Source organism: Anomaloglossus baeobatrachus, chromosome 2, assembly GCF_048569485.1.
Source record: "Anomaloglossus baeobatrachus isolate aAnoBae1 chromosome 2, aAnoBae1.hap1, whole genome shotgun sequence".
Classification (NCBI taxonomy): Eukaryota; Metazoa; Chordata; class Amphibia; order Anura; family Aromobatidae; genus Anomaloglossus; species Anomaloglossus baeobatrachus.
In genome coordinates, this window is record NC_134354.1 from 454,786,307 (window position 1) to 454,812,259 (window position 25,953).

The 25,953-nt window shown below is 46.1% G+C and overlaps 1 protein-coding gene across 1 annotated transcript in view; it reads right to left on the bottom strand.

Moving 5' to 3' along the window:
* Nucleotides 1-25,953, bottom strand: part of GUSB (glucuronidase beta) — a 43,074-nt gene that overhangs the window by 1,882 nt on the left and 15,239 nt on the right. The window contains exons 5-10 of the mRNA XM_075336313.1: nucleotides 19,762-19,949; nucleotides 17,398-17,550; nucleotides 13,239-13,417; nucleotides 9,663-9,809; nucleotides 1,944-2,028; nucleotides 731-907 (exon numbers count right to left, since the gene is read on the bottom strand). Coding sequence (XP_075192428.1) covers nucleotides 731-907; nucleotides 1,944-2,028; nucleotides 9,663-9,809; nucleotides 13,239-13,417; nucleotides 17,398-17,550; nucleotides 19,762-19,949 — 929 coding nt within the window. The remainder of the gene's footprint in view (nucleotides 1-730; nucleotides 908-1,943; nucleotides 2,029-9,662; nucleotides 9,810-13,238; nucleotides 13,418-17,397; nucleotides 17,551-19,761; nucleotides 19,950-25,953) is intronic.

The following is a 25,953-nucleotide window of genomic DNA, read 5'->3' on the forward strand; positions in this document are numbered from 1 at the left end:
GACAGCTATCGACAGACACTTGGGGACCATTTACACCAGCTGATAATCTTGAACAAGTGTTCCTAATTCCAATTGTCACCCTGTCTAAACAGGCCAATCAATCACCTGACAAATAAGTGAAACGTTCGTTGGCTGAAATGATAGTAGGCTTGAAAATGATTAATCTAATTCAGCCAATAGGCATTCCTTCTAACCCTACTCAAAAATATATTTTTAAATGTGTTTTCAATGGAGAAAAAATAAAGTAGCTGTCTGACACCTGTGGCAGCAGCTTATCTCCTTTTGAAATTGATGATCAGGCCTGCCAAAATCTCACATATTTAATCCTTCTTTTCCCCCCACTGGAGGAGAAGCAAGATATAGTACTATTATACACAATAGGTGGTCAGCTGCTTCCACTGAATAGGTTAAGCTATTGTTCAACTAATGTGTACGTTAAGCCCCCCCTCATAACATCGCTTACTGGTGCTGTTCTGGTTCCAGCCCTGCTTGAGCCCCCCCAAATGCCATATGTGCAATTACAGATCATTTAGACATCACTTTCCATTACAAGTTCTGTTTTGGTTTTTTTTTCCAAGGATTGAACTTTTTGAAAATGTATGTATTATATAATAATTTGAAGAGGTCATCAGTATGAATGGGGTCTGTTACGCACTAAAATGGCTGTGCAGAATACTGTATTTAAATTACATGAACGCATTTATTCTCTTTGAATTCATAAAATACTTACATTATGGAAGCCTGGTATAGTATCTGCTCCATATTCAGTCTGTATGATAGGTTTCTGGTATTTGTCATACCAGTTGTCAAATTGGTTATTTAGCTGGAGCTGAATTACTTCCAGGTGGCCAGGGTCATGATACCAGGAGAAATAGCTATTGACACATATCACATCCACATATGGGGCCTAGACATATACACGAACAAAAACATCTCGTTATTATGCCCTGTAGTCAAATGGCAGGCAGAAATGAATCATTCCAGCTTTTCATTTGACCATTATGATAAAATGTGAATAATTCATATACTTATTCATTTTACTGAAGGGCTGCTGGACACAACATAAACTCATAACATTTCAGACTACCCACTGTTTCAAATGTGCACTATATGGGCAAAGTAGTGAGATACTCTTCAATCATTGAATGCAGGTTTATCATTCAGTCCCATTGCTGCATGGGTATATAATCTTGCCCTCAGCCATGTAGTCTACCTTTACAGACATTTGTGAAAGCGAAGCTTGTTCTAAAGAGCTCACTAAATTCAAGTGTGGTACCGTAATATGATGCAAATGTTGTAATAAGTTAGTAGATGAAACGTCTTTCCTCCTAAATATTCCACAATTGTGAGTGGTATTATTGAAGTGTGAAAGCATTTAGGTACCACAGCAACACAACTTCGATGGGGCCGACTGTGTACACTGTAAAGTTATAGAGCAGGGCGACCAAGTGCTGAGGAGCATAGTGTATAAAAGTCACTGACTATGCAGACTCAAAATTCTGCAGTCACTCTGTGTGCGGTATCAGGATTTTCCGGTAGCTTCACCAGAAGTATGCAACATGCATAAATGTTGACATGTGTAGACTAGACGTGCGTTCCCTCGTTCAATACACGTGAATTGAGTGAGGTTGGATACATCTAGTCAGAATGTGGCCAAAAGTATGCAAATCCCATACTTACGGTCACATAACCGCCAGCACCTGGAGAATCCTGACTGCACACATACTGTGCACTCTGAGTGTTCACAAGTTTGCAGTCACAGAGTGATGGCAGAATTGTTTCCCCTCCGCTGGACACTCCCTTTAACTGCAAACTTCCAACCCTGGGATATCATAAAAGCTTTTGTGGATATGATACACTTTAATCCATACAATGTGGATATATCTTTTATTGTGTAATATCACATCTGTATAGTGCCATAAAGTAAAACAAACTCAACTTACACCTTGGTCGCTGTTAAAGTTTGCATTGCTGACATATGTTACCGGTCTAGTGCTATCCAGTTCTTTAGTGTGAGTGATGATTGTCCTGTGGTTGTGAAAAAGAAAGTATTTAGCAAAATATAACCTCATTGACATAAGCCAAGTTTTAAAATGAAGTTAACTGCAAGGAGCTTTTGGTTCTATTCTAGGGGTATTACTGTAGTTACAGCAAATGTTTAAGGTGTATTAAAAGGAGCTCTAGGAGCAAAGTCTAAAGTCACTATGTGATTGAAGACTGCCAATTTGGGACAGCATAGTATGAGCACACCACCTCCATTCTCCTATATAACCCGTGTTAATCAGCGGTCAATTGACTGCATGCAAGCAATTTGTTTACTTACGGTCACCTGCAGACTCGACTCCTGCACTTATCTCAAGTCAGTACATTACTGCACGTGTGCAAATCTCATGTGATCACAGCAGTCTTACAGGTGGAGACAACAGAAGGGCATTGTGATTTGTACATACCACATCAGCCTTGCAATAAACACAGGTACCACAATCACATTCTTATATACAGTAGTTGAGTCTCTGGTGTCAATTTCTCTAGTCCCTTCCACGACAGCATAGGAGGTGGTCTCTCCACGCCCTAATTGGGACAGGAACCACAAGAGGTTTAAAAAAGGACCCTCCCACCTCCCATAGCCAGTGTCTTTCCTGTCCCCATGGGGCATGGAGAGGTTTCTTTTTCTCCTATACTGTGGTGGCCGGCGAACTACAGTATAATTTTTTTTTTCTTCCCCTCTTACCTTAAGCCGGACAGTATCGGTCGGGCCTTCGCCGCTCCTCCCCTGCTGTTCCCTCACGCTGTGGGGGACCGCTGCTCCAGCCTTCCGGAACTCCTTCGGGGTGATGCAGGCTGTGGAGCTCCCCGGCCGGCGTCCTCCCTGAGCCGCCGGCCGCTTCCTGCATGCACGCTGCTGGAGCGATCCGGAAGTGCTACCGCGGGCGGGACTTCCGGTCTAGCGAACTTCCGGTTTGGGCACTTCCGGTCGCGGAGGCAGCGTGGAGGGCACGCCGACACTGACTCGGCCTGTCCGGGACCGGATGCAGGAGGCGGGGAACGTTAGCTGTCACTGAGGGGGGCAGGCCCTTCTGCATAAGGGCTGCCGTGAAGACGTCAGATTCATGGTAAGAGATTCGGCTGTGCTCCCTGTCATGTCTTCCCCTGCAGCTGCATCTGCAGAGCCCAGTGTTCCCCCTGCCACAGTAAGTACGGAGGGGGATGGTCCCTCATGCATAGGTCTCAGGCGGATATTTTATGGTTTTTTCTGGTCTGTGATTTCCAGGAGGACAAGGCCACTAAGAAACTTGACAAAAATGAAAAGTCAGAGAAGTCTGAGAAGTCAGAGAGGTCTGAGAAGTCCGATAAACCGGATAGACCTGACAGATATGAAAAGATTAAAAAATGTCCAGTCTGTATAAAGAATGCAGTCTGGGATAAGAAGCTTTGCCAACAGTGTACGGACCAGATTGTTAGGGCCGAACAACCGTCCCTGGTAGACGAGTTACGGTCCATGATGAAACAGGAGATTCAGGCCTCACTAGCCTCCCTCCCTGCTCCTGGCCCCTCTTCTCCAAAGAAAAGGAAACTCCAGTCAGCCCCTTCTGATCATGAGGACGCTGATTCCGCCTCAGAGGGTCCCGATGAAGGGTTTTCCTCTGGGAGGTCTGACCAGTCCTTTTTCCCTCAGAAGATTTGGGGGATCTTATTGGGGCGGTTCGGAGTACTATGGGGTTAGAGGAAGTACAGTCTCTTCCCTGTATTCAGGATGAAATGTTTGCTGGCCTGAAAACAGTCCTACAATTAGGGTTTCCGGTTCATGCCAATATTCTGGATATTGTCTCTCAGGAATGGGAATTTCCTGAGAGGGGGGTACGGAGTGACCCTAGACGCCGGTTTCCTCTAGAACCTTCGGGGTTACATTGGGAAGTCCCCAAAGTAGATGTATAGGTGGCTAGGGTAGCTAAACAAACGGCGCTTCCATTTGAAGATACTTCCTAACTTAAGGATCAGATGGATAGGAAGGTAGAAGGCCTAATGAAGCGATCCTGGGAGGCATCGTCTTCTTCCATTCAGGCTAACATTGCCTCCACTTGTGTATCCAGGTCCCTACTTAGGTGGTTAGACCAGTTGGAGGCTCATATTCCCATTGTACCCCTCGGGAAGAGTTGCTGGAATCCCTTCCCTTACTTAGGAAGGCTACCAGTTTTTTGGCAGATACCTCGGTGGAATCAGTCCGCCTGGCGGCCAGGACCTCGGTTCTATCTAACTCTGCCAGACGTGCACTCTGGCTTAAGGCCTGGAGTGGAGACTCCACCTCTAAAATGAGACTTTGCTCCCTTCTGTTTAAAGGGGATTTGGTGTTTGGGCCTGCCCTGGATGATATTCTGGACAAGGCGACTGATCGTAAGGCCTTACCTGATCCTAAACCCACCAGGAAGCGGTCCTTTCGTCCCTCACTGCCTCCGGCCTCCCAACCCAGAGGAAAAGGGAAGGCGGGCCGGTGGAGCTATCCTAAGGGTAGAGGGAGAAACATCCTCATCCCTCCACATCAACAACGTCCTCAGCAGGACAAACAGTGACTCAACCCGGGTGGGGGGCCGGCTCTCGGAGTTTCTTCCTCAGTGGCGGTCCATAACCTCCTGCCAATGGGTTTTGAAGATCGTCTCAGAGGGTCTCTTAATAGAATTCATCTCCCCCCTCTTCCGGGTCTCCGAGTCACAGCTCTGGCGTCGCAGGTTTCACAGGCTCTACTGTACGCAAAGATTCTGGAGCTAATGCACTCGGGGGTCGTTTCCCCAGTCCCGAGTCAGGAAGAAGGGATAAGACACTACTCCCGCCTCTTCCTTGTCAAGAAGCCGTCTGGCGACGTCCGGATTATCATCAATCTAAAGCGTCTCAAACGGCAGGTCAGGTACCGACGGTTCAAGATGGAGTCAGTAAAATCGGCTATCCCCCTGATAGGTCTGCACCACCAGATGGCCTCCATAGACTTGAAGGACGCCTACTTCCATGTGCCCGTCCATCCGGGTCACAGGCAATACCTCAGGTTTGCGGTCCTACACGGGGAGGAAGTGCTTCATTTCCAATTCAATGTACTTCCCTTCGGGATCTCCTCGGCTCCAAGGATCTTTTCAAAGATCATGGCAGAGGTGGTCGCCTTCATACGATTGCAGGGTATCTGTCTGGTTCCATATTTGGACGACTTTCTTCTCATGGCTCCCTCTGCTCCGACCCTCCGGAGCCATGTGGAAAAGTCTTTAGGAATCCTTCGGTCCCTGGGATGGATTCCCAATCTCAAAAAAAATCACAGTTGAACCCCTGCTCCACTCGTCAGTTTCTCGGAGTGCTGCTGGACTCCGACAGGCAGGCGTCCTTTCTCCCGAAGGGCCACAGGGTGGCTCTGTTAGCCAAAATATCAAAGCTTCGCAGTCAGGCTCGCCCGCTCAGGCCCATTCTCGGTGTCTCCAGGATCATATCCTGGCGCATTGGGACAGACTCCCGTCATCCCTAAACAGACGGTTTCGACTCTCGGGGACAGTCTCCTCATCCCTTCTCTGGTGGCTGCGGCCCAACAACCTGCAGGTGGGGGTTGCCTGGACTCAGACACCCCTGGTTACACTGACCACAGATGCCAGCCTGCGGGGATGGGGTGCTATGGTGGCAAACTCCCCATTTCAGGGGGTCTGGAGTCCTTTTGTCAGCTCCCAATCCTCCAACTACCGGGAGCTCAGGGCAGTCAGAGAAGCCCTCCTTGCGGCTCAGGATATCGTCCGGGACTCTCACGTCCTGGTCTACTCAGACAATGTCACAACAGTGGCTCATCTCCGCCATCAGGGCAGTACACGATCAGGCGCCCTGAAATCGGTGTCCTCCCGGATCTTCCAATGGGCGGAACAGTCCCTGCTATCCCTTTCTGCAGTCCATCTAAAGGGTTCACTAAATCTTCAGGCAGATTTCCTGAGTCGTCGGGATGTTCATCCGGGGGAATGGAGTCTGGATCAGGCAGTGTTCTGCTCTCTGGTGGCAAGGTGGGGTGCTCCAGAGGTGGACCTCTTTGCTTCAGCAGGAAATCGCAAGGTCGCAACATATTTCTCCCTGAACCCTCGGGACAGGGCGTTGGGGTTGGACGCCTTCTGCCACGATTGGTCCTTTTGCCTCGCCTACGCTTTCCCCCCCTCTTCCTCTTCTCGCACGGGCCCTGAGGAAGATCAGAGACGATGGGGTCACAACTATCCTGGTAGCCCCGCTGTGGCCTCGGAGGAGTTGGTACAGCCTGATCATGACTCTCGGGATAGATGGACCGGTCCTCTTGGGTTCAGACCCCAGTTTACTATCCCAGGGTCCGATTTTCCATCCGGATCCCCAGAAACTCAAATTGGCTGCCTGGCTTCTGAGGCCCGGGCACTAAAGGCCCAAGGACTATCTGACAAAGTTGTGGCTACCCTACAGAAGAACCGTAAACCAGTGACTAATAGTATTTACAACAAAATCTGGATGAGATTTTCCTCCTGGTGTGGGTCTCGGCCTCCTGGTGTGGGTCTCGGCCTCCTGACCCACTCCGGCCTAATGTTGCGCAGATTCTAGACTTCCTCCAGAGTGGATTGGACCTAGGCCTTCGGCCTAGCACCCTGAAGGTTCAGGTATCGGCACTCAGTGCAGTCTTTGACACGGCTCTGGCAGATCATCGCTGGATCCGCCGGTTCTTTGTGTCCGCTAGTAGGCTCTGTCTGCGTCAGAGGGTCCTGACGCCTCGCTGGGATCTCAATGTGGTCCTTACCGGACTTTCTCAGTCACCCTTTGAGCCACTGTCCTCCTGTAACATTCGTTCTCTTTCTCACAAGACTGCTTTTCTTGTGGCTATTACGTCTGCTCGAAGAGTAGGGGAACTTCAAGCATTGTCTATTCGGGAGCCTTACCTGACCGTCAGAGATGACAGCATTGTTTTTCAGCTGGACCCTTCCTTCCTTCCCAAGGTGGTTTCGGATTTTCACCGTTCTCAGTCCATCATCCTGCCTTCCTTCTGTCAGCATCCTAGGACTCCGGGTGAGGACGTGTTTCATTCTTTGGACGTTCGTCGGACAGTGTTGCACTACCTGGATGTTACTGCTTCTTGGCGTCTTGATCATAACCTATTTATCCAGCCCTTTGGTCGCAATAAGGGCAGGAAGGTGGCTAAGAGTACTGTCGCCAACTGGATTGTGCGGGCCATTAGAGATGCCTACCTCGCTCAGCATCTCTCTCCGCCTACCGGATTTACGGCGCACTCCACCAGGGCTACCTCTGTCTCCTGGGCTGAACGGGCAGGGGCTTCTCCTGAGCAGATCTGCAAGGCGGCTACGTGGTCTTCCCTCCATACTTTCACGAAGCATTATCGTTTGGATCTGGATTCCAACAGGGATTTGGCTTTTGGCAGGAAGATCCTGCAGGCTGTGGTCCCCCCCTAGGTATCAATTCTTTGGTATTCCTCCTATGCTGTCGTGGAAGGGACTAGAGAAATAAGAATTATTCTTACCGTTAATTCGGTTTCTAGGACCTTCCACGACAGCAGGTAATTCCCTCCCTTTTTATATCTATATATTCCTGGATAGGTTGTACTTCTCATATGCTATGGGTTCTTTGTAAGACACTGGCTATGGGAGGTGGGAGGGTCCTTTTAAACCTCTTGTGCTTCCTGTCCCAATTAGGGCGTGGAGAGACAACCTCCTATGCTGTCGTGGAAGGTCCTAGAAACCAAATTAACGGTAAGAATAATTCTTATTTTTTGTGTTACAATTTTTTTTATTTTGACTAATGGAGACTATGAGAAATTTCTCATCTACCTTGTGTCTAATCAGGCCTCAGTCTTTTTTTTTTTTTTTGCTTAATCCTACTAGAATCTGGACTTCAAAGACAATTGGTATCTTCAGCTCTGATGATGTTGTAAAGATATGTGGCTGTAACATACAGTAGCTGCAAGTGGCATTTCTATACATCATAAAATTGTATGTTTAGGAGGAAGTGATGCAGCTCACCCGCATAAAAATTCAGGCTCAGTGGCTAAAACTTTATGCCTTGATGATGACGTGTGAATGTGTTGGGTGTTCTTTTTACAATGTACCAGATGACTACTTTTAGAAAATGTACAGGGATAAAGATTTAATTTTTTTTCTTTCAATTTTTACCATTCAGGTTTTATTAGTCTACATGAAAGTGTAGTACCATTGACATCTATAGGGTTAAATCTGCATTGAAAAAGTTACTGCACAAGTGGGTGTAAAGAATATAATGACGTTTGAGTTGTTAACTCAGACAATAAAAGACAGAAGTACCTGTGCAGCAAAGGAAAGGACCAGGAATAGAAGTGATATTGAAGGGGTTATCCGGCCTTATGCGGGCGTCACACGGTACGATCTATCGTGCGATCGCACGAACGATCATACCCGCGCCTGTCGTTTGTGCGTCACGGGCAAATCGCTGCCCGTGTCGCACAAAGTCGTTAAACGCCTGTCACACGCACTTACCTGCAGAGCGACCTCGCTGTGGGCGGCGAACATCCACTTCCTGAAGGGGGAGGGACGTTCGGCGTCACAGCGACGTCACACAGCCACCGGCCAATAGAAGCGGAGGAACGGAGATGAGCGAGACGTAAACATCCCGCCCACCTTCTTCCTCCCGCATTGCCGGCGGGTGCCGGGGGACGCAGGTAAGCTGTGTTCATCGTTCCCGGGGTGTCACACGGAGCGATATGTGCTACCCCGGGTACGATGAACAACCGGCGCCATTAAAAATAAACAATTCTTTAAAAATAAGCGACGTGTACACAACGCACGATTTGTGACCGATTCTGTGTCGCTCGGAGGTGTCACACGAGACAACGTCGTGAACGATGCCGAATGTGCGTCACGAAAACACTGACACCCCCCCCCCCCCCCCCGACGATGCATCGCGCGATAGCTCGTTTAGTGTGACGCTCGCATTAGGCTACAAGTCTGCAGTCACTATGTGATTTGCAGACTTATGAATCCTCATGGTGCACACGCACACTGTGCAGTGCGGATTCGCCAATGTCGGGAGCTGGCGGTCATGTGATCATAAGTATGCAAACTGCATACTTCTGGCCACATTCCGACTAGACTGTATCCGGCCTTGCTCAATACACTTGTATTGCGCAAGACTGCACCCATCTAGTCGGCATATGATTGCATGAAAGGAAATCACATACTTGTGTTCCCCTGACCACCCACTCCTGGTGCCAGTACCAAAATTCTCAAAGCTTGAGATGAACAAACCCAAACTTAAGTTATGCTTGGCCAAGTGCGAGCAACTTGCAGTGTTTTAATGTCTCGTCCTAGGGGTAAAATCAGCGTTATCGAATGTAGTGTGTAAAATAAGATAAAAAAAGCCATCCCTTCCCCTCTGTGTGTGGCTGGCTGCATATGGGCGGAGACCCGAACTGCCGATCAGTGACTTCCAATGAGCTCACGGTCCAGAATAGAACTTTATAAATTATATATTAATGTAGCTTAAGGTCGGACAACCCCTTTAAGTAACAAACTTCCAATCACTGTAGACTGTAGGGAGCTGCGTACGAGAAAAATACTTTAATAGTCAGAATATTATCCTTTTGTACCAATATGGTAGTAATGAGAATATTAAGATGCTTTATGTTATATTCAACAAAGCTTCCCACTTACTTAAAATAATATCCTGCAGGGGGAAGCTGTGAGGCCGGCTCATTGGCGACTGACCACATCACCACTGAAGGGCGGTTTTTATCTCTCCGTACAAGTTCCTCCATGACAACTAAATGATGTTGCAAAGACTTGTTTCCAAAACTCTCACTATCCGGGAAGGAAAAAACAAGGTACAGATGAGACAAAACATTCATGCTAAATATATAGGTGTTTTCAGTGAAATATAATAAAATATCCCAGTTCACCATTACATCCTTTGACTCTTCTATTTATTCTATACTAGAATATTATGTTTGCAGAAAAATACAGTATATGTATTCATAAATTTTGGGCACCATGAATCTGTGACCAAAAGTGTCATGAACATTTTTAAAAGGGAACCTGTCACTAGAATTTTCGCTATGAAACTAAAAGAATCCCCTTCTGCAGCTCCTCGGCTGCATTCTAGAAAGGTTCATCTTGCTACTGGCCCCCCTTTCAGACCTAAATAAACACTTTATAAAAATCTTACCTTTTGGTATGCTAATGAGCTTTGCTGGCCATGGGGGTGGGCTGTATTGCGTCTGTTATTCCCCCTCCTGCCGCTGTTCGCTGTGCCCCACTGTTGATTGACATACATGAGGCCGCCACCCTCATGTTACTTAGTGCTCCTGAAGTCTCGCGCATGCCCAGTGGCACTATAGCGGGACTGAGCACTGTTCAAATCGCGAGCGTCGGTGATCTTATTGCGCAGGCGCGAGATTATGGGCGAGTACTTGGATGACACTAGTGATGACTGCAAGTCGCTGGATCCTCACTATAATGCACGCAAACGCATGTGAACGCATGTTGAAGCGAGTCCATTGCAAATGCATTGAAATTAAAACGCATTTGCACTGGATCCGTTTTTGCGTTAAAAAAAAAAAAAAAAAAAAGAACGTTCATGACGCATGTTAAAAAAAAAACGTAGTGTGAAAGCAGCCTAAGCTGTCTATATGAAAAGGCAGGTTATAGAAAGCAAAATAAAATGATACATTGATAGCTGCGATGTTTTATTTCAGAGAAATCCACATTTTCTTACATACCCTAGCTGTCCTAGGCTATGGGCCACAGATCTGCATTAGAATCTGCCTCCAGAGCTTATTTTAAATAGAAGGGGGCATATCCGGGCGGCACGGTGGCTCAGTGATTAGCACTGCAGCCTTGCAGTGCTGGGGTCCTGGGTTCAAATCCAAGGAGTTTGTATGTTCTCCCCATATTTGCATTGGTTTTCTCCGGGTACTCCAGTTTCTTCCCACACTCCAAAGATACAGATAGGAACTCTAGATTGTGAGCCCCAATGGGGACAGTGTTGCGTATGTATGTAAAGTGCTGTGGAATTAATAGAGCTATATAAAGTAATAAATATTATTATTATTATTATTATAGCCAGTGTGATGGCCGCTCTCATCTCCTGATCTCACTGCAGAGCTGTGCGTTATTATAACTGACACTTCTGCAGGTTCCTCTTAGCTTCAGCCTCCATCTCACATACAGACAGGGTTTCAATATTGTTGCAATACAGCAGAGCTGTGAGAGCTGCAGCAACTGTGTTAGGCTACTTTCACACATCTGATTTGAGCAGTGCGGCTCAATCCGGCTGTGAAACCTATGCAACGGATGCGGCGAAAACACCGCATCCTTTGCATAAGTTTTTACATGCGGCCCGTCCGTTTTTTTCCGGTTGCGGCATGCTACTGAGCATGTGCAGTGGAAGAAACCGTATGCGGCGGCCGGATGCGTTTTTTAACGCATCGCGCCGCATCCAGCGTCCATAGGCATGCATTGAAAAATGCGCCGCAGCGGCCGGATGCGGTTTTTTTTCCGGAGCAAAAAACGTTGCAGGCAACGTTCCATCCAGCCGCGGCATCGGTTAAATCTGCCGCATGCGGCAAAAACCGGACCGACCGCAAGCCCATGCGGCACTAATGTAAGTCTATGCAAAAAAAACCGCAACCGGTGGCAAAAAAAAACGGTTGCGGTTTTTCCCAGAGCGCCGTATTGTGCCGCAGAGCAAAAAACGGATGTGTGAAAGTAGCCTTAGAAGACAAAGTCCAATTTTACTGTTCTGTGTTAATAATTAGTGATGGGCAAACAGTAACTATTCGTGTTCGGATAATGCTTAACAAATACAGAGTACTATTCCAGCATTTATCACAACAAGAAAAATGCTTCAGTACCCTATTGCCTTGCATTAGGTTTGTTATTCATGATGAATACTGGAGTTGTACTTTGGGAGTTGTTTCAAAAAATCCGAACATGAATAGTTACTATTCACCCATCACTATTTAATTATATGTCTCACGCTGGTAAATCCGCCTTCTTTTTAAAATAAGCCCTAGTGGCAGATTCTCAGGAAGATCAGTGTCTGGCCCATAGCCTGGAACAGCTCATTTATATACAAGAAAAGAAAAAAAGGTGGCTAACTCTGAAATAAGACATTAGATTGCAGATATTTTATTCAGCTTCCTATGACCTGTAGACCCATAGAGATGGTTTAGGATGATTGATCCTACCGACAGATTCCCTTTATCTATTCTAAAAATAAGCCATCAATATTGTGGTCCTGGAAAACCACTAACAAATTCAGTGAAGAAAAGCATTGTGTTTGGCATCACGAAGCCTAAAGGGGGCTTTACACACTGCGACATCGCTAATGCGGAGTCGTTGGGGTCACGGAATTTGTGACGCACATCCGGCCGCATTAGCGATGCCGTTGCGTGTGACACCGATGAGCGATTTTGCATCGTTGCAAAAACGTGCAAAATCGCTCATCGGTGACATGGGGGTCCATTCTCGATTATCGTTACTGCAGCAGTAACGATGTAGTTCGTCGCTTCTGCGGCAGCACACATCGCTCCGTGTGACACCGCAGGAACGAGGAACCACTCCTTACCTGCCTCACGGCCGCTATGAGGAAGGAAGGAGGTGGGCGGGATGTTCCGGCCACTCATCTCCGCCCCTCCGCTTCTATTGGGCGGCCGCTCAGTGACGTCGCTGTGACGCCGCACGGACCGCCCCCTTAGAAAGGAGGCGGTTCGCCGGTCACAGCGACATCGCCAGGCAGGTAAGTATGTGTGACGGGTCTGTGCGATGTTGTGCGGCACGGACAGCGATTTGCCCCTGTCGCACAATAGATTGGGGCGGGTACCCACACTAGCGATATCAGGACCGATATCGCAGAGTGTAAAGTAGCCTTTAGGCTGACAATACGTATTACATGGCTGTCAGCCGAACAATACATAGACCAATCATTCAACCAACTGCCATCTTAGCCGAACACTCCTGTATTCTTTAAGAAAACTGTTGGCTGACATGTCAGCCACAGCTTATCTCAGGGAGCACAATGTAAATCGGCTGTCCGAAATTAGAATGGGATCGACATCTCTCCCGACCATCAGTCAGCCGGCGCCTCCATACATATTACACTGCCCGACGAACTGGTCGATCATGTTAAGATCTGTATCACCACGATAAAAGGAGAACGCTCTATAGAGATTTATGCAGACAAAAAAAAAAAAAACAGCAGATAAACAATTACAGGTAAATGTTCCTTACGGTTGTCTTATGCCCACTCCAGGACATTCATCAATGACCACAATACCATATTTATCACACAGGTCCATGATTTCTTCAGCATATGGGTAATGACTAGTGCGAAATGAGTTTGCACCCAGCCACTTTAACAGGTTAAAATCCTTCACGATTGTCGACCAATCCAGACCTTTTCCTCTAATCTTTGAAAGGAAACAAAAACAGCTAGTAATGTTTATTTAGAATGAATAAATCTATATTAAGCACTGAAGAAAATGAATAATATAGTGCATATAAACAAACTGCATCCCAAGGTTTATAGTACAGTCAGTAGCCATCACCCACAAAGAACTCCTAGGAGTGGTAAACTCAAATCCATATTGTATGCCCCTACATGCACAAAGCAGATGTTGATGATGTAGCATCGCAGCAGGACTTTGTGGCTAAGGTTTTATATCTATCTATATCTCTCTATCTTTTATTTCTCCCCTGGCTGCTTTCCTCCCCTTTACTTTAAAAATTTTGCACCGCAGTCAGTGCCATCATCCCTTTGATCAAGTCAAATCAATATTTTGTATGAGCACCTTTTGCCTCAAAACAGCATGAAAGCATCAGATCTTCCAGGTACACTTGCACAGTTATTGAATGAACTCCACTTGCAAACATGTTGGATAACTCCGCACAGATCTGCATTGGATGAAGCTTGCACAAAACCTTCAGTTTCTTCATGTGATCCCACACAGACTATGTTGAGGATCAGAGCTCTATGTAGGCCTTATTATCACTTCCAGGTCTTGTTCGTATTTACACTGAAGATAGCTCTTAATGACATTGAATGACTGTTTGGGGTCTTTCTCCTGCTGCAGAATAAAGCTGGATCCAGACGCCTCCCTGATAGTATCCAAAAGGTAAGAAAAACATGGGCACTCACCGCTTGCTGCTGTGTAGAAAAATGCTTTTATTCAAGCTTCAGAGTTACATGCTGTGCTGGGGGGGGGGAGGGAGCGGACAGCACGTTAGACGACGGCCGTTTCGCACACCTGCGGTGCTTCGACGGGTCTAACGGTCAGACCCGTCAAACCACCGCAGGTGTGTGAAACGGCCGTCGTCTAACGTGCTGTCCGCTCCCTCTCACTCACTCACCCAAAGCTTGAATAAAAGCATTTTTCTACACAGCAGCAAGCGGTGAGTGCCCATGTTTTTCTTACCTTTGGATGCTTGGATTATTGTGGACTTTATACAGGAGCACCACGCAGCTGTATAGTTCCTGGCAGTATATATAAAAAACCGGCAGTAATTTAAGTGGTGAAAACGCTTACTGTGAACCTTTCCCGACCCTTCAGAGTAGTGCCCTGCATTTCTTCCTTCTTCAAACTATGCCTCCCTGATAGTATTGCATGATGGACAAGTATCTACCTATATTCCTCAGCATTGAGAGCACCATTAAACCGAACCAAATCCCCAATTCCATTTGCTAAAACTCAGGGCCAACCTTGCAAGGAACCTTCATCGTGCTTCACTGTTGCCTGAAGATACTTATAATTGTAATACCGTATTTTTCAGACTATAAGACGCACCTGACCATAAGACGCACCCTGGTTTTAGAGGAGGAAAATAGGAAAATAAAATTTTAACCAAAAAATGTGGTCATGACACACTGTTATGGGGCGAGGATCTGCTGCTGACACCGTTATGGGGGTAATGTCCCCAAATTCTCTACTAAAGGTACCCCATCCTGGTAATGATCCTCCTGCCTTGTATATGATCCTGCTCACATACCCCCATCCATCCTGCTCATAAAATACCCCCATCCTGGTATATGGCCTGTATCCTATGGCACAGAAAAAAAAAAACCACAAAACACGTTTTATACTCACCCTTCCTCACTCCCTGCAGCACCAATCTTCCTCCTCTCTGACTCAGCTGCAGCGCCGCTGAGTAGAGCCGTCACCGTGTGAGGAGCCGTCTCCCTGCAGCTTCGCGATGTCTTCCTGTCTGTGCCGGTAAGCTGATCTGTGTGGACACTAGCGGCGCGCACAGGGATGACGTCATCGCTGTGCTCACCGCTCTCTACACAGATCAGCTGACCAGCACAGACAGGAACACATCGCGATGCTGCAGGGAGACGGCTCCTCACACGGTGACGGGTGAGTACTGATTCACTGCATCCCGCGCAGATGATTATGCACGGGGGGCAGTGAATACAGCTGCACATGATCACTCCAGGCTGTAGTTGCCAGGGGTGATCATGCGGGCCGGCTGTTAATTATGCGCGCACCTCCCGCCCATCACCCTGCCCACCTGTCAGGGCCAGCTTCAGCGCTGAGAGATGATTGGCGAGAGGATGGGAGTGCATATGTAATGAGCGGGCCCACGTGGTCACGGCAGGCGCTGCTGCAGCCTGCTCGTGCCCCCGATGACCCGCTCCACTGCAGCACCCTCATTCCCCGCAGCCACATTCAGACCATAAGACACACCCCCCACTTTCCCCCAACATTTGGGGGGGAAAAAAAAGTATGTCTTATGGTCCGAAAAATACGGTACTTTCAAGTCCTCTAGTGCAGGGTTCCCCAACTCCAGTCCTCAAGACCCACCAACAGTGCATGTTTTCAGGATTTCCTTAGCATTGCACTGCTGTTGGAACCAGCACCTGGGCAGGTAATTACATTAACACCTGTGCAATACTAAGGAAATCCCAAAAACCTGCACTGTTGGTGGGCCTTGAGGACTGGAGTTGGGGACCTCTGCTCTAGTGAACAAGCTGGATTACAACCACAAATTTCCATTCTGACACCTCATTCCAAGCACCTGCTGCCATTTTTCTGCATCACAGTTCCTGTATTTTCAAGCATACAGCTGTCTGAAAGGGTTTGCTGCCTTCCTGATTTCTTATTGTTTTGCATGTTTGTCCCACAAATGTTTCAGATCACCAAAAAATTTTACATATTAGACAAAAATAACACAAGTATGCAGAAAATGTAGTTTATAATGAAGATCCTTCTTAAGGAAAAAGAATTTCAAACCTACAAGGGCCTGTAGGGGGCAGTCTGGTCCGTAGGGTGTCACTGCTCTCGGTCCGGCACCTCCTTCATTTTGTGCAATCACCGTCCTCCTGCCTAGCCCCGTGTGGATGATGCATCCTACGTCATGCACACAGAGGCCTCCACTGCGCTTTTGCGCATGAGCACTTTGATATGCCTGGTTAAGGGCTGAGCAAAGTACTGTAATGTGCTGCTGCGAGGAAAGGTCAAAGACCTCCAGCCTTAGCAAGGCAGATGAAAGTGTGCATACGCGGGAGTACAATGGAGGCCTTTATGTGGATGACGTAGCACGTGTAATCCATACGGGGCTGGGCAGGAGGACGGCGATCACACAAGATAGGAGGAGATGCCAGACTGAGAGCAGCGACACCCATCGGACCGGACCACCCTCTAGGTCAGTATTATAAAGATTTTTTTACGTTCATTTGGACAACTACTGTGTTCCCATTTCTTGGTGCTTCTTTAAAAGAGCTTGAACAGCAGATCTTAAAACCCCAGTCTGCTGTGAGTTCTTTGCCTGGGAAAGACCTTGCTGATGCAGAATAACTACCTTGTGTCTTGATTCTGTACTCCGTTTTGCCATGATGTATGACCGGCAACAGAAAACAGTCTGCCATAACCTCACCTTTACAGCAGAGTTTGGTTGTTCTTCACCCACTTTTAAGCCTCCTACACAACTATTACAAAAAAGAATTTGTTTTTGCAGTGCTATATCCTGAATGTTGTAACTTTTTTTTCCCTCTTCCAAATGAGCCATTTTGGTCCTTGTTTTTTGCAGGACAGTTTTCCCCTTTTCATTTACAATTTATACCATTTATTTTTTTTTTATTTTAAAATTACGCGTGCATTTTTTTAAAATTTATTTTTGTTTCAACAGAAATGCTTTGGTTTTATTGGTGGAACAGGTTGCTTATTCAAGATTGCCATTTTAAAATCGCAAAGAGGGAGTAAGGCACTTTAGCACCCGCTGCTTTAATGTATATCGGCGGTCGTCAAAGGGTAAGAAAAGAAAAAAAAACAACCTGAATTTTCTATAGTAAGTATATATTTTTTTCTTTAATAGAGCCCTAACATAGTAAAGTACATTGTTCCAGTTATGAAAAAGCAGGCTGTTTAAGTCATAGTCGCTGACTTCTACTTACATCATAGTCTTCATGTTTGTTTACGCCATGGAAGTAGAAAGGTTTCTCATTGATTAGGAACTGCTGAGCTGACACACGGACTGTTCTTATCCCAACAGGTATAGTGTAGACATCCTCACATACACCACTGTCTGTATTTGCATTTATTTTCACCTGAAATGAACAATTTTGTTAAAATAGCCTTTATAGAAAGAAACATGACAACCTAGGATCTCTACAATTAACAGTTTTGGCTCACACACAACATGGCAGAAATATAGGTGTATTGTCTTTACTTAAGTTCAGATGTAAGAGAAATATATATAATTTGCCATGAATATTAGAGCACTATAAAAAATACGTACTGTATTTTTCATATTATAAGACGCACTTTTCCTCCCAAACATTTGGGAGGAAAATGAGGGGTGCGTCTTAAAATCCAAATATAGCTTACCAGGGGAGCTGTGTTTGCAGGTATGTGTGCGGGCGGCCAGGTGCGTGCGGGCGGCCAGGTGCGTATTGCTGAATGCGGGCGCTGGTGCCTGTCTGTTCTGGTGGCCGACTGCCTCTCTGTCCCGAATACCTCTCTGTGCGGGTGGGCGGTCTGCTGGCTGCCACTCTGTGCGAGCGGGCGGGCAAGCGGGTGGCTGTGCGTACTGCAATAGCTGTGTGGCGAGTGTCCCAGTCTGTCCGCGATCCCGGTTTCAAATGATGGCGCCAAGAGTCAATGCGTATGCAGATGGAGCTCTTGGATGAGAACTCCATCTGCGCACGCGCCGCTCCGGGCGCCATCATTTGAACCGGGGCTGCGGACAGACTGGGACACTCCCCGCCCCGGCTGCTCCGCCGCTGTCACTGACCCACCGCTGACACCACTGACCCGCTGCCGCCACCACGGACCTGCCACCACTACTAGAACAGCCTCTGCTTCCTGTGACCCCGCTCCAGCACTACTGCTGCCGCCGCCCTCCGGTAAGACAACACCGAAGTATAAGACGGACCCCATTTTTATTTTTTTTTACCATTTTTTATCTCTAAATTTGGAGTGAGTCTTATAATCCGGTGCGTCTTATAAAACGAAAAATACGGTACTTACTAAGGCGCACTTATGGCCTCATACACATTACATAATGGCCACACCTGCCAATATCAACAGGTTTAGCCATCATGCTGAGGTGTATAGGAATCCAGGATAAAATTATTGTCGGGGGAGATACTGATCCAACATGTTTAAATTTAGACTGCTGGCCCTTTTGTTTTCTTGGAGGTAACAGGCAGTGGCTCTCTTATAGAGAGCACAGGGATGCTAAGCCGAACAAGTACTCCTGTGTATGGGAAAAACGGCCAAGAAGACTGCCAACCGAATAATCGATTGGCTGAAGGATTATTCAGCCGACAGCTGTCTCATGTGTATAGTGTGCTTTATTGTGCTCCTGAAAGCCTTGTATGTAACTTTTACATATTCCATAAAAATTACTGGAAAATAGTGTAGTATGCTGTGCTATATTGTGTGAGAGAAGTATGGATGCCATAATTTCTCTGTAGACTGTAAGCCTGCTAAGGCAGTGCCCTCTCTATGTACCAGTCAGTCATTGTTTGTTAATTGTGATCTCACATAATATAAGAAAGAACCCCATGGGTAGAGGAACGCCCTATTGAAAATTAAAAGGGTTAAAAAAAAAAAATTGAAAAAAAAAAAAAGTACACATTTGGTATCGCCGAATTCAGAAATGCCAGATCTACCAAAATATAAAATAAAATTAAATTTGATTGGTAAGCGGCGTAGCAGCAAAAAAATTCACGCCGCCAAAATTATGGTTTTTGGTCGCTGCAAAATTAGATAATAGGCGAACAAAACATAGCATCTGCACAAGAATGATACCGTTAAAAATGTCAGCTCGAGACGCAGAAAATAAGCCATCACTGAGCCATAGAGCCCAAAAAATGGCGCAAAAAGTGCACCTTTTGCTTGGTATCTACGAATGCGTACCGACCTGAGGCATCACACCGACACACATTAGCTTTACCATAGAGAACACAGTGAATAAAAGATCTCAAAAACAATCATGCAATCGCACTTTTTTTGCACTTGGATTTTTTTTCCCATTTTCAAGTACACTATATAGTAAAACTTGAGGTTTCATTTAAAAGTACAACTTGTCCCGCAAAAATCAAGCCTTCATATGGCAAGATTGACAGAAAAATAAAGTTACGGCTCTTGGAAGAAGGGAGAACGAAAAAAATAAACAAACGGAAAATCGCCCGAGGGTGAAGGGGTTAAACAGAAGTGTTGTGGAATTAACTGATATTAGTGTTTCACATACTCTTTGCCAACATCAACAATGCTTGAAAAATATTACATAAATATGCAGGGGTCTACCTTACCTCAAGAGAATATAGATATCCAGGGTTTTCATCCATTAAATAAGGCCACCAAAGATTTGCATTAGCCACTTTCAGCTGCCCTATAGCCCCCTGTGCAGTGGCTACTACTTGATCCAATTTACAACGCAGGGTAACAGCTACTGAGTAATAATCTGAACCAACCACAGATACTTCATACCTTACAAATCCTAGCAGAAGAGAAAGAGAAAGTAAATACACAAACTGGCTAGAGGTTTTCTGAATAGTAGAACTGTACACAGATCAAACGATTTTTAAATTTGTGCCTTTTTTTTTTTTTTTCCTCATTCAAACAGTTTTTTATTTTCTATTCAAATGATTTTTATTAGGTTTTGTAGTTAACAAATCTTGAAATCATGCGTTACAAAATTTAAGGACATATAGATAGTAATAACAAGGTTAAGAAAATGCACATATTTTGACCCTCCAGTTTGTTAGTGTTGATACATCAAGCAGTATATTTTGTTGGTCAAATCAATTGCTTATGAATTAACTTTTTGCAAAACAACAAATAAAATTAACAACTTCCTGACATGGAGTCCGTAGACAGTCCAGCAAAATTGCGAGATCAGAAACATATAATTCTAGTGAGTTTTAGATTAGGGAAGTATTAAAAACTAGAGCTTCAAGCCTGGAATTATTAGTGAGCTTGTATTTATCGAATATAGTTAGTGTTTTCTTAACGTCAGTTGGGCTATATAGCCTGTCGGTGATCGGGCTCTGGCCATGGGTCCCATTTAGTGAAGTATTTTGTTTATTATTTTTTATGGCATAGTAGTACTCAAGTTTTATGTACAGTTAGTTTCTCCTTAGCTTCTTGAATATTAGGAGCTCTCTCACTTTTCCATTTGGATGCAATGAGATTAGTGGACACTAGTAGAATATGTATTACTATGGGCCTAAAATGTTTAGGTATCGCTTCAATGTTTAAGAGAAGAACTAATTCTGGAGTTAGAGCTACATCTAGCTGTGTAATGGACCTTATAAGTGATTGAATGTCTCTCCAGAATTTCTTAATTTTTGGACACGACCAAAATATGTGAGTTATGTTACCTGAATTTCCACAGTTTCTCCAGCATTTGTTTGAGGTATCTGGGTTAAATTAAATGCAATTAATGGGGTGTGTAATACCAGCAGGTTATTATCTTATAATTGGTTTCTAAGAGCAACGCAAGGTATATTTTTGTAGACTGTGGCCAATGATTTTTGAAATCTTTCTTTAAATTGATTTTCTGGGATTTTTAACTCGATTTTCCACTTTTCCAAGTGTTTTAAGTTAAGGAGATTTGTGTCTTCGTTATAAATTTAGATGAGAAACTGTGGAAGGAAAAGCGCAATAGGGTCTTACCCCAAAAAAGGGGAGGAAGATATGTAATAAAAACACACTCACCTATAATGGTTGTGCCAGTCACAACCACTATACAGGCCTATATAAGATCCAGGTCCAGGCAGCAGTCCCAAAGTTGGCTGATAACAGAGTGATAGAAGAAGGGTCTTAATTCCGCGCCAAGGACTCAAAGGATCCAGGAAGAGATTAATGCTTCTTTAATAACATGCACAAATCTACGCATTTCTGGAGACACAGCTCCCTTCATCAGGACATTGAGATTTGATGTTCTCTTGCCAATGTCCTAATGAAGGGAGCTGTGTCTCCAGAAACGCGTAGACTTGTGCATGTTATTAAAGAAGCATTAATCTCTTCCTGGATCCTTTGAGTCCTTGGTGCGGAATTAAGACCCTTCTTCTATCACTCTCTGTTATCATTCGTTATAAATTTGGTAGATATATTTGGTTTTCCAAGTGTTTTGATTATTTGGATTCTTTAAGACAGCTGTGATGTTACTTGGAAGGTGGAGGGTGGTGCTAGGTTTCATGAATATTTTTTCTATTAACTTCCAAGTTTTCTTGTTTGACTTTGTTAGTTTGAATTCTTTTGCTAAGTCTTGGTAGGGTTTCAGCTTATCGTTATCGAGTATGTGTGAGATTAAGCATATTCCCTTGGATTTCCAGTGGTTGAGCTTTAATCTTGGTGAGAATGCAGAAAGCGTTTCGATCTTCATCCAACCTATTGATTCGGTGCCGTGTATTTTTCTAGATTGGGCTCCAAATTTCCTCCATGTTATTATCGAGTTCCTGGTGATGACCTCCTTAGGTAGTCGCTTTTTAGAGTCGTATAGGTAGGCCACCACCAGGTATCCAACTTCTATATTTGCACAGTAAGAGACTCTTCAAGTCCCACCCATGCAGGTTTATCATCTCTGTTCCAATACTTCTGGCTGCTTTTAATAGTCGTTGCTTGATAGTAGGCCATTATGTTTGGCATCCCCAAGTCCCATTCATTCTGTTTTTGTTTAGGGTAGATTGTGCTACTCGAGGTTTCGTTTTACCCCATACAAAAGATGTTAGTTGAGTTTGGAGTTTTTGTATAAGCTTCTTCTTGATTGGTAATGGGATAGTTCTGAATATATAAAGAAGCTTGGGAAGTTCCAGCATTTTGTGTTTATTTTTCCTAACCAGGAAAGCTCTACGTACTTTGGATAGATGTTGTAGATCTTTTTGGATGGTATTATAAATGTCAGTAATATTCTGGTTAGCGCAGTCCTTTGTGTTTTTTGTTAGTTTGATTCCTAAATAAGACATGCTGTCCACATTCCACTGAAATTTGATTTCCGATTCTAGGACTTTTAATAGATCCTGATCCAGATTGAGGTGCATAGCCTGGGTTTTATCCATATTGACCCTATATAATGAGACCCTTGAGAATTCTTTAAAATCTTCCAAGGTCTGTTTGACCGAGTTCAGTGGATCCGTTAGAGAGAGTAGGATGTCATCTGCGAAAAGTGACACTTTGAAATGTCTGTTATTAGCAGGGACGCCTCTAATCCGGCTGTCCATCCTGATCTTCTCCGCCAAGGGCTAAATGAAAAGATCGAACAATGACAGGGAAAGAGGACACCCCTGCCATGTTCCATTCGAGAGGTTGCTTTTACCCGAGAGGAGACCATTTGTTAAAATTCTTGCAGATGGGTTTGAGTATAATGATTTTATAAGGTCTAATACCCTCCCATTGAAGCCAATTTTTTTTTTAAAGTTTGAAGTAAGTAGTTCCACTGAACCCGGTCAAATGCCTTCTCAGCATCAATTGTGATACAGACTGTGGGAGTCTTAGTTTCCCCTGAGTGAGTGAGTAGGTTTAGGATTCGTCTGGTAGCGTCTTCTGCTCCTCTGTTCGCAATGAACCCCACTTGATCTTTGTGTATAAGGTTCGGTACTATTTTTTGTAGTCTGGTGGCTAGGGTTTTTGCCAATATTTTCAGGTCAGAATTTAGGAGCGAAATGGGTCTATAGTTTCAAATGAGGTCTCTGTCTCCCTTTTCTTTATACAAAAAAGAGAATTTTGTTACTTACCGTAAATTCTTTTTCTTATAGTTCCGTCATGGGAGACCCAGACCATGGGTGTATAGCTACTGCCTCCGGAGGACACACAAAGTTACTACACTCAAAACGTGTAGCTCCTCCCTCCTAGCATATACACCCCCTGCTAGCCAGTCCTAGCCAGTTTAGTGCAAAAGCTGAAGGAGGACATCCACCCACAAGAAGAGACAGAGTAAAATCCGGAAGAACCGGAACGTCTGTCTACAACAATAACAGCCGGTGAAGACACACGGAACAAGAAACCTGCCAACAGGCAATAGGGAGGGTGCTGGGTCTCCCATGACGGAACTATAAGAAAAAGAATTTACGGTAAGTAACAAAATTCTCTTTTTCTTCATCGTTCCTATGGGAGACCCAGACTATGGGACGTCCTAAAGCAGTCCATGGGTGGGAATAAACAGACAACTGAGAAGCAGGCAAACCCAACTTCACAAATGGGCGACAGACGCCTGAAAGATGCGTCTGCCCAAGCCCGCGTCTGCCAAAGCAAGATAAGCCTTGGATAGAGCTTCGAAAAAGTATGCAGACTAATTCGAGCTGCAGTCTGACAGACCTACTGAGCCGTAGCCTGGCGTGAAAGCCCAAAAGGCACCGACAGGTCTGATCAAATGTGCTCTAATCCCCGGCGGGGAAGGCACTTGAGTACACTTGTAGGCCTCGGAAATGGCCGACCTAAGCCAACGAACCAGGGTCGGCTTAGATGCCGAGAGACCGCTACGCTGACTAGCAGTCAGTACTAGAGAGAGGTGCACCGCCTAATAACGGCGGTGCGAGACACAGATCCGGGGCGCCCGCACCAGATCCAGGATATGCAACGCTTCCTCAAAGCGATGAACAGGAGCCGGACAAAAGGAAGGCAGGAAAATTGCCCCGGATAAGGTGGAAGCTGTAACCACCTTAGGGAAAAAAGTCCGGAGTCGGACGGAGACCACCTTGTCTTGATGCAAAAGACCAAAACAAAAAGGGGGTGACTCAGAGAAAGTGCCGCCAGAACTCCCTGGCGGGAAATTATAGGCACTAGAAAGACTACTTTCTGTGAAATATGAAACAAAGAAACCTCCCTAAGAGGCGCAAAGGGGGGTTTCCGGGAACCGGGAGGACCGGATTAAGGTCCTAGGGCTCCATAGGCCGCCGGAAAGGCGGAATGATGTGAGATGCGCCCTTAAAGGAGCGCACCGGAGCCAGCCGGACGATACGCCGCTGGCACATACTGACAGAGCCGAGACCTGTCCCTTAATGAGGGATAGTCCTAGCTGTAGACCGGACTGTGGAAGGGACAGGAGGGTCGGCAAGGCTAAAAAGGTCCAAGGACACTTTGGAGCTCGAGTCATAGCGGAGATGACTTCAGGAAGGATACCAGAAGTCGCCAAGATCCAGGACTCAATAGCTACGCCGTCAATCTGAGAATCCAGAATTCTGACGGAAAAAAACTGACCTTTTGAGAAAAGGTCTGGACGGTCCGGAAGATGCCATGGCAACCTAACGGACAAAAGGAGCAGGTCAGGGTACCAAGCCTGCCTGGGTCAGTCTGGAGTAAGAGAATGACCCGACGGCCCCCTTTACCGATCTTGCGCAGGACTCTGGGCAAGAGGTAGAGACGAAGCTGGGATCAAACATGAGCCAGTGTGTCTACCGCAAAACCTGAGGATTGTGGACCACGGTTGGACAGCTGAAATAGTCTGCCTCGCAGTTTTGACATCTAGGATGTGGGCTGCGGATACGGTGGACTAGGAGTCCCTTGTCCACTGAAGAATGTTGAGGCGCCAAGATTGCCAGGCGGCTGAGTGTCCCGCCCTGGAAGTCGATGTAGGAAAACGCTGTCACGTTTTCCGACTGGACTCGAATGTGCCTAGCCGCCAACAGATGGTGAAGGCGTAGAGAGCTAGAAAAAGAGCTCTGATTTCCAGCCTATTGATCCAGAGGGCTGAGCGGACAGAGTCCAAGCGCCCTGCGCTCCACGGTGGAGATATACTGCTCCCAAGGCGGAAAGACCAGCACCCTGGTGAGGATCACCCGGGACGGGGCCAGGAAGGAGCGTCCCTGAGACAGAGTGGCCGAAACCACCACTGAAAACGAGCCCCTGGTCAGTGGCAAAGCCACCACCCCGTGGAAGGAGGGAGTTCGCGTGTACAGCGGAAAACATCCAGTCTCAGAGGACGCAGGAGAAACTGGGCAAGGAATCGCTTCCATTGACGCCACCGTCTGACCAGCACCAGTATTTGGTGTCTGATAGAACGACGTCGACCGCCAGCGGAGGGACTACTGATCGACTAAGAGCAGCTTCACAAGAGCCGACAGAGTCTCGAATTGCGTCCCTGAGAACCTCTGGTTCGAAGTCAGAGTGGACTTGAACAGAATGACAAGCCACCCGAATAGGTTAGAGTGGCGAGAGTAAGCGAAGTACTCTGCTAAGAGTCTGCACTGGATGAAGCCCCGAGAAGAAGGCCGTCCAGGGCAAACGATCACTGCCAATCCCTAGGGGTGCAGGACCTTAATCACAGCAGCCCCAATGAGAATACTCGAGGGGCCGTGGCTAACCGCAAGGGAAGAGCCACGAATTGGACCACTCCGATGGCAAAACGTAGTCAACGCTGGTGTGAAACTGCGATTGACCCCTGCCGAAAAGCATCTCTGATGCAGATGGCTGCTAGGGAATCTCCTTGGGTTCTTGATTGATCCGGTGAAAAAAAAAAAACACACGGAACAAGACCGAGGCTCCATGTGAAAATGCCACACCTG